The 16,924-nt window shown below is 36.2% G+C and overlaps 1 protein-coding gene across 1 annotated transcript in view; it reads right to left on the bottom strand.

Annotated features, from left to right (window-relative positions):
* Positions 1-12,972, bottom strand: part of TRPA1 (transient receptor potential cation channel subfamily A member 1) — a 31,467-nt gene extending 18,495 nt beyond the window's left edge. The window contains exons 1-9 of the mRNA XM_071553083.1: positions 12,838-12,972; positions 10,181-10,343; positions 9,016-9,191; positions 7,170-7,277; positions 6,618-6,726; positions 6,134-6,279; positions 4,707-4,843; positions 3,723-3,771; positions 674-773 (exon numbers count right to left, since the gene is read on the bottom strand). Coding sequence (XP_071409184.1) covers positions 674-773; positions 3,723-3,771; positions 4,707-4,843; positions 6,134-6,279; positions 6,618-6,726; positions 7,170-7,277; positions 9,016-9,191; positions 10,181-10,343; positions 12,838-12,957 — 1,108 coding nt within the window. The 5' untranslated portion in view covers positions 12,958-12,972. The remainder of the gene's footprint in view (positions 1-673; positions 774-3,722; positions 3,772-4,706; positions 4,844-6,133; positions 6,280-6,617; positions 6,727-7,169; positions 7,278-9,015; positions 9,192-10,180; positions 10,344-12,837) is intronic.
* Between the last annotated feature and the right edge of the window lie 3,952 nt (positions 12,973-16,924).

Genomic DNA, 16,924 nt, shown 5'->3' with positions numbered 1-16,924 from the left:
TGTGTGTATGCATTTTGTATTTCACTGCAGCACTAAGATTTATATGGGACCCTTATATTCAAAGCTGCTAAGCACCCACTAATCAAGAAATTATTTAATAGTAATTTGAAGATGCAAATGATCACCTCTTCTAATCTTGAAAGTTGTAATCTCTCTACCGTTTCAAAATCTCTTATAGGGCTTATTAACAAAATCATTTTTAATACTATTAACAATAGGAAATAGAGTACCAATCACTAGCTTGAACCAAAAGTGTAACACTTGAAAGATATAGCTCAAACATTTTCAAGGTGACTGTGATTTTATAAAATCACAAGTGATGCTTGAACTATGGGCTTTAACATTTAAAGATTGATTGCCAGTATAAAATATATCTCTGGCTTAGGAATGTAGGGATGCAGTGTCATTGGCACCTCCACCATGAGAAGCATGACACATGGCATACACATTTTTCTAAAGCATGTTCCCTCTGCATTAAAAGGGTGAAATCATCACACCAATTCTTCCTTTATCTCAGGAGATGCCAGCACCGTGCCGCTGTTTAGCTCAGCTGCTTCTGGACCAGATGCTGAAGTACTGAATTGAAATTGAGAGGGAAGTTAGACACAGAGTTTTAACACGTATGAACCCTACTCAAGGGAAGTATATAGTATGTGTATATTTTCCTTTTTACCTTTTGATAGCAGTAAGTTCACAATTTTCCATGATGCACAGGAGGTGGCCAACAGAAGTGGGGATCGACCTTCTATGTCAACACTATCAATATTAGCCCCCTGCAATAACAATTCGAAACTTATTATGAATAATGAATCAATAAAACTTTAAAATGGTGCTGCTCTTTACAAGCATAGTGGAAATATAGACATTCTTACTAACTCCAGATGTTCCAGATAAGTAATTTCAATATACACATTACATCTCCATATAAAACTACTATGTTTTCAAACTATCAGCCACAGCCCAGTCATCTATATATAAAAATTCAGTTGCCTAAATAATAGTGGCCTACTTCTAGGTATACCGAACTCACAAGTCATAACTTTTTGTTAGGGTACATTTCCATTTAAATACTCACAATATAAAATTCTAACTTGAAAATACTGGGAAAATACAAAAATTGTAGCCCTTTTGAATGATGCAGTCTTACCTATCACACAATTACCAGAACATGACCCTTTTGAAACTCTGCTGTACAAACACTGTTCAAGAAGTAATGCATCCAGAGACTAGTATAGTTTGATCTGCATAGGGAAATCTATGTTTTGTCTGCTTTTGCACTAGATGCATGTTGTCAGGACAATATGGTCACTAAGGACACAGTACCACTGGGATCATATCAGCAATGGCCACTGTGATCATATCAGCAAACTATGAGCATAAACATAACTATCTAAAAAAATCCCACTAACAGGGAAGTATGAAGATACAAGCAAATGAACCAATGAAATGTATCTAAATTTTATGATTGCTTTGGTATCATTTGTCTAGATACTAAGTTGTAAGTCAAACTTGATGAGTTGATCAAAGTACACAAAAAAATCTATTTTATTTCAGATAGTAGCCAAAGATTATTGGAAAAAAATCAATGGGAGTTTTTCCATTAACTTGAATCATCTTTGGGTCCAGTCTCAGTTGGAAAGAGAATCAATCACAATGAAGAACAATATTTACTTTCTATTATGGTAACACATGTAACATAGTAATAAGAAATGTTTAATACATGTACAATGATTACTACAGAGAATAGGAAGCTTCCAATGTATGTTGATTAAGTATTTGGGAGTGATGCATGCAGGACCTTTTCCCTGGTTACCTTTCTACAAGGTCAGACAACCTTGTAAAAATATTCTTATTCATCAAAGAAACAGACCTTTTTTATCCAAAATTTTTTTCAAAGAATACAGGGCAGCAATTTCCACAATATTTAATCACCTTTCCTCCAGCTAATATAATTGTTCACGTTTCAGTAAAATGAATTTGTCAGCTTTCATAATTGCTTATCAGAGTAAGGAGTCACTTATGTATTGCCACATATATTTTCCACATTTATGATACAACTGAATTAAGAGTTTTTAATTTAGTTTCTGAACTCCATTTACTTTTGCATTTATAGATATATATATATCAATTAAACTGATGTTAATATAGAATAAAAATGTCAATTTTATAAATATTAATTATTTATACCAATTTAATATTTCATTTTTCTTTTGGTGAAGACAAAGCAAAAGTGAAAAAGGAAGTAAAAAAAAAAAAAGAAGAAAATGTGTAAAATTACTGCTTATTTCCTTTGAATAAGCACATTTCAATAAAAATAATCCAGTAAACTCAGGAAATACCAGACATCTCAATGTTAAAATGTCCACTACATGAGCAAAAACCCCCTCTAAAAGACCCTAAGATATTAGCTAAATCATGACAACTTTCTGATTTTCATTTCTTTAGTCTTCCTTATAGTTGTGTACGTAACTTGCAGAAACAATCATGCCATTTGCATGCCCAAACCAGATACTGTGCTCCTGTCTAATGTGACAATGGTCACTTTGATGCTTAAGTGACTGTGTTTAAAATGTTTAATTTGAAAACCAAGTAGTATTTCCAAAAGCTATAAATTTTGTAATGTTTAGAAGTTGGGAATTCTGATCTAGATTCCCAAGTCTTCCCCTCTTTCAAGGCTTCAACAAAATAAGAGCATATACTCAATGCCATGTTGTGAGTCCAAACACGAAATAATTAAAAGCTTTCCATGAAATGTATTAGAGTTGATTCTCTCGTTTTTGAGTAGTACATTGAGCTACAGCTTACAAAAAAAAAAAGAAAGAAAGAAAAGAAAAGGAAAAAAAGGTGTAATTGAAATGTAAATAGCATACATACAGTGTGCCTAGGCAGTTCTCCTCAGCATAGGTAATCTTACCTTTTCTATCTAGAAGTCCTAGATGTAACACTGTATCTGTTTACAATGCCTCATTTTAAAGCACAAAAGGCATAAAAAACAAGAAGTAATGATTTTACGTTGTTGCACATGATATGTGAATATTTAACAATATTCACATAAAATAAGTAAATGTTCTTTATTAAAACTAGAAAGCCATTCTGAACTGAAATTTCTAGTCTTTTTGAGCAGTAACACTGCTGCCCCTTTTCTTTTTCACCTTTGTATACACCACAACATAGGAAAACGTACTGATCTTGCCAGGAGTTCAGGGAAGTAGGAAGCACAGATTGCACATGCCCCATTCCACAAACTCCAGCTGGCATATTTTGATCCATTTCCAGACAGGGAAAATTAAAACAGTCCTAAAGCTTCAAAACTGGTATACTTTATATGGAAAACCAAACAAACCCTCAGCATACTTTCTAAAGAAGAGGCCAAAACAGTCAAATGTTACTCAAGGAATGAAAGCTTGTTTTTAGCAAATGCTATGTTAAAGATATTTATGATGCAAAACTTTGTGCACACAAGCCTTCAAATCCAGAAACTTGTGCTTTTGTTTCTCAGGTAATAACTTCTGTAGACAGGTCATTTTGTCAGACAAGTGTAAGCAGTCAAACCTCACCATTTCACATTTGAACAAAAAATAAACACAACATCTAGTTCTGCCTAAATCAAATTCCTATAACAGTGCCTGAGAAAAGGAAACTGTATGCAAAAGAGAATTTTCCTTAATATAATTATCATTAGTAATAATCTCTATAAACATGCTGCTTGGTTAAATATTTACCATTGAAATCAAATACTCTGCCAGTTCATAATGATCAAACAATGCTGTCCTGTGGGCAAAAATGCAAAAATACAGTAACATTAGAAAGGACAAAGAAGTTTCAAGCCAAAGGGTAGCATTCTTCTCCATTTGCTATATTTTCTAATAAATGAATTTTAAAATAAACAGATAGAAAGATACCCTTAATGCATAATTAATTTTAATAAGTTGTTTTGAATTTTGTCATGGAGTTTTCTTTTCAAACTAAGTTCAGTTAAATTAATACACTGAAACTTACTGCAGGAAATAAAGACCTCATTGGTAGGTCAACCGGCATTTTGTCACTGAGCTTTTAGAGAATCAGACATTTCATATGTCATATCTTTTGTTGTACCTCAGAAGTTCAATACAGAAGTTCATAAACTTCAGATGCAGTGTGCTTCAGGCATGCTTAGAGCTTCAAGTTCATTTCACTGACCCAAATTTCAAAAGTAACTTGCTATACATTTTGTGCAATAATGCTAGCATGGGGTGAAAATGGCAATGGCTAAACATGTATTCTGATTGTGACAGGCAAGTTTACTTTAAAAATTATGAAGAATAGTTTTTGGGAAAAAAGGAAGATATTCCTTTAAACAGTTTATATTATTTTTCCTTCATTTTCTGGAGAACATCACCCCATTATATGAGGGAATTTCCTCCACATCATCAGAAGCTGTTAACATTTCCCTGAACTTGTTCACCAACTACCTTACTGGAGTAAATTTTCAGTGCAAATTGTCCTTGACATGGTTCCAAGATAACTGAAACTCCTGTGATTTTGGTAGCAGCATCAAAATTTTTAAAATTCTGACCGAACAGTTTACTCTTTAATACTGTACTAAAACCATCTTCCATGTCATAGAGAAGTCCCAAATCATGTGGAATTGTGTCCCACATGTGAGGAATAACTAAGAATATCATGGCTTACAATTTATAGCGAAGTCTGGCACAGCAGTCTCCTACCTGTGAAGCAACGTTTCCTTATTCCCATCTACAGCATCAATAATGGATTCCTCACCAGCATAGGATGACATCATTAGCTTTACAATCTCAGTTGCTCCTTGAGTGGCAGCAAAATGAAGTGCAGTGCATTTTTCATTCTATAAATGGCAGAATAAGAAAAAATTTAAATATTTAAACCCCAGTAACCTAAATTCAGATCTACCAAACAATCTAGGGATCTAGCCCAGAATTTGTAATTCCTAAACGCCTAAATTTCTATACAAGTAATGAAGCTTTAGTCTTTAACAGAGTTAGTAGAATTCCAAAGGGATTGTAAAGACCAGAAAAGACTAAAGAAATAGTTTTAAAGAATAACTACATGGCTTTTTATCATTACTACATAGCTTTTTATGCTAAGTCCCTAAGATAAGAGATAATTATACTCTTAACAATATTTTGTAGTTTAATTAAAAGCCAGACAATTGCAGCACCCTTTATACAAGAAATAAAGGAAAGCTACAGAAAAATTTAGGTAGGCCAGGACAAACCAATAAGCAAACAAATGGGTCTATATAATACATTAAATGCATTATTTTAAGATGTCATTTATTTCCTTAAATGAAATATTTCTTAGAAGTAATTCTGAAATCAATTTTTTATTCAGATTAAAAATGACTTGGTCTAATATGTTATTAAACTATTATAAACTAGACAGTCATAAAATAATTAGGCAATATAAAAATTATTAGAACAGAATTTGCCAAAACAAGATTTCATTTCACTAGATAGGACAAACCAGCTTTGATATATGAATGAGGGTTTTGACTTTCTCCTTTTTGAAACAGTAACATTTCAGTGATGCAATGGAATGGGTTTTTCAACAATGCCACAAGCATTCTCAAAACAATCTTATCCATCACAAAATCAACAGAACAAATCACCTCATTTAAAAGCAGTGTTTCAAAGAACCAAAACTGTGAAAGAAGGCTACACTACGTTTATTTTTCCTTTCCTAAGTTCATTTCAGTCTTGCAAATATTTTGATTAATGACATATATTTTTAGAAGTGTTTATTTCTGGATGAAGCTGGGCACAGCTGGCTTACACTAGCAGTGCTACACTGTGGTAGCAGAAATAGTATCATGAATTTGTGTTTGCTTGCAAAGATACTGTGAAGGTCAAGGCAAGGCTGAGGAGAAACGAGTTCAGAGAAAGCATTAGACTGAAGATCTCACTTCTGGGAAGAGATGACCCTATGTATCCTGTGTAAAGAAACTTCACATTTTGCCTGATTTGAATGAGAGACTTGTTTTAATTTGCTGCTCCTTTGGTTTTGCATTGGAAGAGACAGTGAGCAATGATTAACTGCTTGCCTTTTTTCATACCACTCAGAGATTTAGAGAAACCCAGATTTTATTAAAATTACATTTCATTCCATTCTGTTTTACCTGTTTTAGATCGATTTGGGCTCCAAATTCAATGCACATTTTTATCATTTCAAGGTCCCCACTTTGAACTGCCAAATGAAGTGGACTGCACTTTCCATTATTGGTAAAATTGATGTGGGTTTTAGCAGAGTGACCCAATTCTTCACCTGAAAGATGAAAATAAATGGATTTTTAAAAGCAAAAATTAAATAACAGAAGATATAAAGGTTTTCAAAACAAGTAGATAAAGTATAGAGCAATATTCTCCCCCTTAAAATATGAACATGTCACATTAAACAACGGATGAACACACATTTAGGAAAGCAGTTAGTTTGCTGCTGCAATCATACAAATGTTGTGATCATGAATTACCCATAGGAATAACTGCATTCACTTCTTCTAAGTTCAAACAGTTATAAGTGTTTGTTTTCATAGTTCTTTGAGAACTAAAGCAGTAAGCTGATAATGCTAAATTCTATTTACTGCTTGAGAATAATGTGCTTACCTTTCTTTAAAAGTATTTCCATACATGTTTTTGCACCAGAAAATGCAGCTGCATGGATAGGCATACATCCTGTTTTGTTTGGTTTACATATTTTCCCTCCATTTTCAATCTGAAAAATAATGCCTCAATACAGCTTAATGACATAAGAGAAAAATTTGACAAATGAACTTACTATTCCAGATATAGTCTCCTGGGTAGCTGTGTCCTTTTTGTTTTTCTATGTTGAATATGCATTTATGAAGTTTATATACAAGCATCTTTTGCATGTTATAGCCATACATCTATATAGGCATGTGCTTCATTTTGTGAATGACTTTCAAAAGCAGTTTAAGTTTTTTCCTGAAGTCTGTCACTCATATAGATACAAATACATATATATAATTTATATGTCCTTAAAAGATTAAAATTTCTTACTAACCCATGCAAAGCAACTTGAGTACTAGGTCCATGATTAACCTTTCTGCATTTAACAAAGACAGAACACAGTCACGGAATAATACTGCATCAGGGTAGAGAGAAGCACATCAAAAGATGATGGATACTTATACGTACCAGGAGTGTCAGTGCTTCAGGATTATCCTTGTAACACGCTACAATTATAGGTGTGTTCCCTGCTTCACCTTCCAAATTAACATCTGTACTGCTATGCTGGACTAAAATCTAAATGTTTAAGAAAATATTGAGTGAATCATTAGCAAACACAACAACAAAAGCCTAGTCCATTATTTTTGTTGTTTACCACCCATAGTTCTCTTGCAACTTATTTATTTTGCGTCCCAAAGGCCCACAATGCACAGGCAGAGGAGGAACAAAATGCAGGAGAATGTAAAAATATGGTGAAAAATGCAGGTAAAAACATACAAAGCAAAGTACAATTCTTTTCACCAGACAGCTGGATAACTTGGTTAAACTCTGCACATAGCTGCAGAGTATTTTAAAGTCTAATTCAACAATTTCCTCAATAATGTGAGAAAATATTTTCTGTAGCAAATTACAGAGGGAGATTTTCAACTAAAGTTTCTTATTATGTCTTGTAATATTCTGTATTCCCTGGCAAACGGCAGCACTGTGAAATTTGCTCAATTTGGTAACTGTTGGACAGTTATACAAGATGAAAGGAGATGGGGCTTGATGAAAACTGAGACACTGCCCATCCTGAAATCTTGCTTCAGTCTCTAAGCCAACAGCTGACACTGAACTGTCAGTATCATCAAGTACCTCTATGACTGCTTTCAGCATTTTTGAGAAGCAAAGGACCTGGAAATGATAATGACCATGTTATACTGCATATTTATTCCCCTAGCTGCATATTTATTTAATTATCTTTCAGTAATTCCAGTGATTTTCTTTTTTTCTTTTTTTTTCTGCACATTTTAATCACTCTCAGGCAATCTGGCAATAAAAACCAAAGGAGAATTGGCCTGAATAAACAACAGAGTGGGGAAAAATGAGACACAGAGAGCTCAAGAACAGATCTGCAAAAATCCGAAGCCCAGAACCTGATACAGTCACATTTTTGAAAATTGGCTTTATAGTTCAGATTTTATTGTTCTTAATTCCCAGTAAATACAGACTTTGTCAAAGATGTGAGGACACAGAAATATTTCTAAAGGACACTGAGTCTTGAATACAGGTATAGGTGTTACTTTCTTTTGTTTAGATGAATTAGAAAAAAATTTAAAGGGAAAAGCAAATGGTGCAATTTTAAGGTTGTATTCATCTAATAATTTGAAGAACTTTACAAATTCTAAAATTCTACACAAATGCTGCATGTGCAGTGAAAACATTCTCACTGCACTTAGACAAATGGTAAAAAACTTATGCTGCTTAAAATCTCAATGCTGTTGCTATTTTACAAGGTCCAATATGGGCACCCTAGCAATTTCTTCCCAATATATATTTGTGATTTTTATTTGCAGTTAGTTCTGCTAATTTTAAGAACTGTGCTTTCTGACTAATTTTAATTTGTTTTTTACTAGAAAAATACACTAGTTTCAAGAAAGTGTGGATACGTCTAAGACTTTCTAAACAATTGTAAAAAATCAAAACCATAACATTATAATTTGAAAAAACACATGCCTACATAAAGTTTTAGTGTTAAAAGGAACTTTTTTAAAGAAAATTTTTTTATGTTTGGAAAACTGAAAAGCATTTTCCATGAAACATAAGGACTACTATCATAGCACAAATATCAATATTTCTATACATCAGTACATTACTTTTTACCTGCTGTGCTAAGATACAAACTATTCTATAAGCATCATACATTGCACATCCTGCTCACTAAACAAAACATACGAGGAAATACGGCACATATCAGCAAGGTCTTGGTGTTCTCCACACAGCTGCTGTTGAGCTACTTATCAAATGTATATATTTACGTGGACTTTAGACTTACCTTCACAATTTCATTATGCAGGGACTGAACAGCCATATGCAAAGGTGCCATCATATTGGAGTTGAGAATGTTTGGATTGGCTCCTCTGCTGAGAAGCAAACGAACACTTTCAATCTGGTTTTTCTTTGTGGCCCAGTGCAGTGGGGTATTTCCAGAAGAATCCATCACATTTAAGACTAGGTCAAAAGAGAGAAAATAAAACAAAAGCAAAAGCAAAACCATCAAATGTTCTGATTGCACAAAAAATAATTAAAAGAATATTTCTTCAATGAAGGTTTAGATCTGTGTTACTACATTTCTTAGAAGAAGGAGAGGAAAATACCCATGGCATGGCAGCGTCTATTTCTTGCCCACTATTATATACCTGTTTTCTCATCCTAAGAGATACCTGATTTCCCTCTTTCCTTAACTCTTCTTTTGCTTATTTTATTTGATTTTGCAGCCATTGCTTTAAAGGCTGCACAGAAAAGTGAGTGTGAATAACTGAAATAAGAGATAACAAATAAGTACTTGCAAATTGGAAGAAAATTATACCACATTTATTCTGTTTCACTTAGGAACACAGAAGTAAATGAATTCACACCAGTTATAAAAATGGTCTGTTCCACACACAGCTTTTTAGCTTCAAAATTGAAGATAAACCTCAACAAATAATCTAAAAAATTAGGTAAAAATGTTATACTGAAAATAGAAAGAATGTATTTCAGCCAGAATAAACTAAAATTATAATGGCCATCATTAGGTGAAAAAATGAGCTTTTCAGGGTCCATGTAGGTTTGCTCAGTAGTCTACAGTCTATCAGTGGAATTTGAAGTTGTTCACAAAGCTCATTATATAACAGACATATAACAAAAATAGCTAGAATAAAGTCAGACCTACTGCACATCACTGCAGTTTTCTTTTTCATATCTAAAGACTGTAAATCTGAGTCTCAAAGTAACATACTATTGATTCACTGCATTTAGAAACATAACAGTCCTAACATAAGAGGGGTGAATCAAACCACACCGGAGACAATACAAACTGTGGCAGACAGTTTGAATTATATTTGAATCTATAAATGGAGATAAACACATACCATTTCTGTTTCAGTTGGGTAACAGACATTTTGATTATTGAATTTTTTTATTCTATTAAATAAAACAGTTAATAAAATGCATGTTACCTTGACAGGAAGAATCATCTATGATCAACTGCATTAGTTCTATTTGTCCTCCTTCTGCAGCATGATGCAGTGGGGTGGCATTTAATTCATCCACTTTTGTAAGCCCAGAACGATTCTTCTTAATGAAGCTCCGTAGCCTACAGGCACTTCCATCTGAAATAACCTATTTTGGATACAAATATTCTCATTTTCTGATTCTCCTAAAAGTCAAGAAGGTAGCAATTCTATAACATATTTCTATGGGCATGCTACCACTCAGTAATTCTCTCCCAGCTATTTGGTTTCATACAGTTCACAAATCCTGATCAGACTGAGCCAACAGTGAAACTCAGATTGACGTAATCAATTGCAGATGAGAAACAGTGCAGAAGTAAAAAAAAAAAACAAACCAAACCCTACAAACAAAAAAAAAACCAACCCCAACCAACCAACCAAAAACCAACAGAAAACCCAATAACAACAACAAAAAAACCCCAAACAAGTCAAATCATCTTGACTACATTACTTTCTCTTTTATAGTGAGCTCAAGATCCTCCCTCTACCATGGAAAATCTCAAAAAAGCAAATTCATCACGTACATTTTTATACTCATTCCTGCAGTGACCACATCAAGTGAACTCAACAGAGAGGAAAACTTAACAATCTTCATAAATTCCTTTTTTAGATCTTTCTAGAGAGATCCTATGTCATAAGGTTTCAAGTTCTGCCATCAGGCTTCTGTGATGCTCTTTATGTCAGAGCAACCAATATATTTTCTTATTTCAGCATCATGCATAGAGCATAAGACAGTATCTTCACAGTGATACTCAGATAGCTTGATACATTCTGGGTCCAGTGATTTACAGCCAAAACCCACTATGAAAACCCTGCTGATTCTTATTTTATGATATTGTCCAAATATTTTTTTGTAGAGTGATTCAAAGCCCAGAAAAGTGATAGAAAAAAAAATGATTGCAGTAGAATGGGCAGAAGTTTTACAAACAGCTATTAAAAATTAAGAGAGAATAAAAAAACAATAAAACAAAACTCAGAGAAAAATAAAGGGGAAAAATACATATCAAAAGTAATGCAAACCTTCCCAAAGATGTGTAAGCAAGCAAAGGATAAGAAAAGGAGATCCCCTAAAATCACTGTTCCTTTCTCAGCGACAGAAAGAAAAAAAAAAAGGAAAACTTTGGTCTCCAGGATCCCAAGTCACAAAGTCTTAACAATTTTTGCTGTTGTTAAGCAAATATACATTATGGGGCAGCCCATTCATTTGCTTGATTGAGCATGTGTTTAACTTCATTCAGGTTAATAATCCCACTGACCTCGGTGAGGTTACGCATGTCAATAATGTTATAAATGTGTTCAAAGATTTAGAAGACTGAGGCCTAATAAAGGGTTAGCATTTGCTTCAAAAGAGCAATTAGAAAAACCTAATAGAAAACATATGATATAATTGTTGAAAGGATATTTAAGATGACTCAACTGTCACAAAAATAACAGGGCAATTACATACTCAAATATCAATACATTTTACACACATCAAAGAGCTATTTAGGAAAACCTTATTACAGAGTCCAGTATTTTCTAATTCTTCTAACAGTCTACTTTTATTATTTCTATAGATTTAGACCACATTTTCCATTCTTAACATTGGATTTATTTTTCAATGTAAAACAAAATGTGGTATGATACTAATTTCTGTGAAAAAAGTAAGATTTATCAGCCAAAATGGCAGTGTTTCATTATCAAAATAGGAAGAGTTCAGCTGGGTGCTCTCAGTACTTTCTTTGGCCATCGTAAACTGCAGCTCTGTTGCCTTTGCCTGAACAGCTCTGGAGTGCCAAATCACACACAAGAGTGATAAGTCACGTTATGCTGAAGAGGTGTTGCTCAGGACTACAGCTAGCACACAGAAACCATACATGGCTGAAAATGACCTCAAGATGTATCTAAACACAAACTTTGTTAAATTTGTTTAGCCTGCTGTTAAAAATCTCCAAAGTTATCCAAATCTTCCAATCCTGGGAGCAACCTCTTCCTTTGCTTAATTATTCTTACCCTTTAAAAAGGCCTCTCTAAAGTTTGGTCTAAGTCTCCTATCAGCAATATAAATACATTACTTCTCATCCTATTCTCTACTAAAAATGAGATTTTATGTCCTCCTGTCTGCAATTCCATATTTGTATGTTGCACTGCCGGTTCTTTGTCCCTTCACAACAGTTTCAGTGCTCTAAACTTTTCCTTTTGGGACATTTTTGCTAGATACTCTACTCATTCCTGTCATGACCTCTGGACTTCCCTCTAAGAGAGGTTCCCTTTCTATTAAGCTGTGCCCGAGGGAGATGTGAGCCCCTTCCACCAGCATCCTCCGTCGCCTGCTCCCCTCCTGCCTTCCCGCTCACCCCAGTCCAGACTTGGCCAAATAACACCCGGGCACCCAACTGCCTACACACGCCACGGCCAGGGCAGGTCCCAGCCTGACTCTCATCCCTCACAGACCTTCCCTCCCGCGTCCACTGAGTGAGCGGAAAGGGCCTCTTGGAAGGAAGGGTACTTGAGACAGAACCTCTGCCGAGCCCGCACAGCTGACTCCGCAGTCCCACCTCACCTTCCACTTTCCCCCACGCACCCTCCACCAGCCCGGTCCCGCCGCGCCCCTCCGCACGCACCTTGAAGACATCCTGCGAGGCGACGGAGGCGGCGTCCGCCTCGCAGACGACGCCCTGGTAGGAGCTGGAAGCAGCCGCCTTCTCCCGCGACTGGCAGAGCCGCAGCAGAGAGCGCTTCATGCCGCCCGCCCGGCCGGCTCCGAGCAGCGTCCGCCCCGTCCGCTCCGCAGACCTGCGAGGCGACAGATGGAGTGACGGCGGGACCGGGGCCGTGCCCGGACACCCCGCCGCGGCGGGGGAGGCGGGGAAAGCGGGTGGAGGCGATCCCGCCGCTCCCCTCCGGGGCCGGCATCCCGGGCGGCGGCTCCCACCGCCCACAGGCAGGACTCGGGCGGTCCCCGGGGTCGCGAAACGCCTTTGTCCTGAATTGCTGCTACCTACTCCTAAACTGCCCCGCCGGCTTTGAATCAGGGGCTTGAGTTTTCTAATGTTCGCTTCTCAGCATTTGCTTTGTAGCCATAAATGTTTCTTGCAGAATTTATTTTATCGGAAAGTTTGGAGAGGCACAGGGGAGCAGTAGGAAGAGTATAGAAAGAAGCAGCACGAGGTGTTTAGCCGTAAAGCGCCCCTGTGTCAGTCTTTACGGAAACGTAAAACTCGGGAAACTAACAGTTTACTTAACGTAAAATAAAGTTATCAATCATCACGGCTCGGCTTCGAGAACGAAGATTTTGGGAACGGCTCTACCCACGTGGGTGTGTCCTTCGAGACTGCGCAGTGGATTTTTTAGGTGAGGGCACAGCGTGCGCGGAACTGGCCCCACCGTTTAACTCCTAAAGTTCATCTGCCAAGGCCGAGCGAGCTTGGACGGTGACAGTGAAGTTCCCGGGATTAGAACCTACAGCCCCCGGTATTCCCAGGAGGTGTCTCATCCAAGTACTAACCAGGGCTGACCCTGCTTAGCTTCCGAGATCTGATGGGATAGGGTGTCAGGGTGGGATTTAACTGCCTCTAACATAAGATGAACAACACTACCAAAAGTCAAGTAGTGGACGGGCAGAGGCTAAGGAAAAGCAGTAGGGTCGTAGGGAGTGACCTTTTGCCTATATGTTCATGCTTGAAGGCAAGCGGCTGCTTAAGGACTGCCAAAACCACGTGTCACACCCCTTGCAGCCTATTTAATAGTCCTCAGCATGCAATTCTCCATTATTTTGCTCATTCCCTTTTTAATCCACTTTATACTGTCTGTGCCACAATATCCTGGGGCACTAAGTGCCATAATTTCATTATATATTTGTGGAAAATGCTGTCTTTATCACCGGCTTCACTTAGGGCTCACTAGCGGATTTTTTCTCTTTTTGGGAAGTGGAGAGTTCTGTATTTTTCCCTCCCTGTTAGTACTTATAATTTCACAAAATTATTCCAGCCATTTTCTCACTGATGGGGCTTTGTTCCCTTGGTTTTCCTTCTTACAGATGCCACTCTTTATCTCTGAATAGCCACATCCTGCTACTCTGAATCTTTTCCATGTTCTTTTTGGAATAGAGTTGCAGGTCCTACATAGTCAAGGTATATTCAACCAATAGCACTGTTTGTTCAATTTTTTTCTTCGTTTCTCTCATAAATGTTCACAAATCTATTTGGAGTTTTTTGAGTGCCACTGAGCTGTTTTCCTTGGACTTTTTGCTTCACCACAATCCCTTTTCTGATGATAGATAGATAGATAGATAGATAGATAGATAGATAGACAGACAGACAGACAGATAGCAGTCCTGTGCTGTACACTGTCATGAGGCTAGTTAGGGCTATGTTTCCTCTGTGTACTCACCCAGAATTTATCAACATTGAGTTTTATTTGACTTTTCATTTCTGTATCACCAATCTTTTCGAATCTCCTACAATCATCATCTTTTTTGGTCATTCTGAAAGTTCAATAGTGCCTCACAGATCATCAGAAGGTCTTTGCACCATTATACCAACACTGACTTTTAAGGGTCCTAAGGAACCTCCTTCCTTTGCAAAGCTGTATTTCTAGTTCCTATTTTTTAATGCTTAACCAAACTCAGGATATCCTTCCTGCCCATCCTAGGACAGTTCAGTTTCATTAAGAGACTGTGAGGGAAAACCTTTTTGAAGAACCTTCCCAAATCCACTTTTCACTGGCATCATTTGTACTGTTTATGCTTGCTGATTACTTCAGAGTTTCACTGGTATGTGTAACAACAGACTTCTCTCTGCAAACACTGTTCTTGATGTTTTGATCCCAGAGCCTGTAACTCCAGTTTCATTTATAGTAAGTTGCTTAAGGTACACATCCTTAACTAGGTAGTCTTGAAAACAACTAACTGAGTGGCTTTAAGTGCTTGTGGTGTAGAGCCTTGATCCTATTAATTATCAGGCTACATTAAAAAAAGGGTAAAACTTTTTCCTCCATTCTTCACTGCCCCCATCCTGCTGTAGCCATGGGTATGGCATATGTTCAACAGCCGGATATTAAGGTACATTTTTGTTGTTATGTCATCATTAATTGTGACCAAAAGAGGGTCATTTACACTATAGCAAAAAAGCTATAGTCAAGAAAGTGCCTGAAGAGATTCTGGTTATATGACTTGGGATTAGAGGGGAGCTCTCTCTATTGCTAAATACTTTTCATGGTACCTTGATCCGAAGCAACTCCAGCTGGTGACATTGTTTGCATTTGCAGAGTGAGGTCCCTTTGAATTCTTGGTCTAGCCATGACTTTTCTGCTGCCCATAGTCCTCTTTATGAGAAATAAAACTCAACAGGCTTGATATTGCATAAGGCAAACAAATGCTATTTTCTTTAGGAATCACTATCTGGAAATAGAGGTGGCACTAAAATATTGGTAAGCATTATTAAGTCTATCATCTGTTTTTCCGTAAAATTCCCTAAATTGCACTCAGAGGATTTCTGTGAAACAATGGAAGTCATGAACCTCAAACAACCATAGTTTTACTAATTTTCTTGAATCTGACAATACTGCCATCTTCTTTTAAAATTATTGCTAGTTTTCGGTCTCATAGTAAATGTTCAGACTATGAAAAATAGTACAAAGGTTTTCCATTCCCAGTAGGATTCAAATGGAATTTTAAGTGGGCTGACCACAGCTTTTATTTCTGCATAATGATTTGACATAAGGAACTAACGCACAGAAGTAGTCGAAGAGTAACCTTTCATACAGCTGTTTTTCCCAAGAGTGGATTAAAATACATTTATACCATTTTATTTCCAACATGATCTTGCTAATGGCAGAAGTGGATCCATTAGTACAAGCAAATTCACTAAGGCAATCATAGCACAGCATTTCATTAAAAATATGATTGTTTAAAAATTAAATTGTATATACAGTAAATATGCACCATTACAATACTGTAGCCTTAGTAATACAGTATTGCAATGTTGTTAATTTTTCAGACCCAAGAACCATAAATTCAAGGAAGTGTCAGTAATGAAAAGGATGTACTGTATGGGGTTTTTTTTGCTTTGGAAGTGATTTATTTGGCACCAGTATTATATAAACTATGATGTGTAAAATTATATTTAGGAATTTGTGAGACAGCTTAATTCAGTAAGCCAAATGAAGTCAGTCATGATACTACTTCAGGTATTGATTACAGCCATGTAGAAATTTATCTAAGCTGCTGCCAAAAGGAGCAAGAATACATTGTCTACTAGAAATTTTCAGAAACATGCTTTTACCTATCGTAGAGAAAAAATGCTACTGTCATTTTTATACAAGCAAGGTCACTTGATTAACACTTAAAATTTATGTGTAGTGGATTTTTCATTGCATTCTTTGTTCTTGAGATTTTGGTGTAGTAAAGAACGTGCTAGTGTGCTCAGCAGAAAGATTTAAGTTATTGACAGGTTTATTATATGCCTAATTTAAAAAAAAAGTACAGGATGTAGAAAACAATAATTCATTCTATTACACTGCAGAGTCTTTTTTTCTCTGATGATAAAATACAATATGAAATAATATCTTCTAGATTTTGAGTCCTACTTTTAATACTATGGACAAGAAGAAATTTAAGTAGAGGCCCATGGAGTAAATCTATGCTTTGAAAGTAAGTATAAATTGATTTTATGGTTAATATCTATTGTAATAAGTAGTGCCTGCCACTCC

The sequence above is a fragment of the Pithys albifrons genome, chromosome 4 (assembly GCF_047495875.1).
Source record: "Pithys albifrons albifrons isolate INPA30051 chromosome 4, PitAlb_v1, whole genome shotgun sequence".
NCBI classification, from domain to species: Eukaryota; Metazoa; Chordata; class Aves; order Passeriformes; family Thamnophilidae; genus Pithys; species Pithys albifrons.
This window is presented reverse-complemented; position numbering and strand designations above follow the sequence as displayed.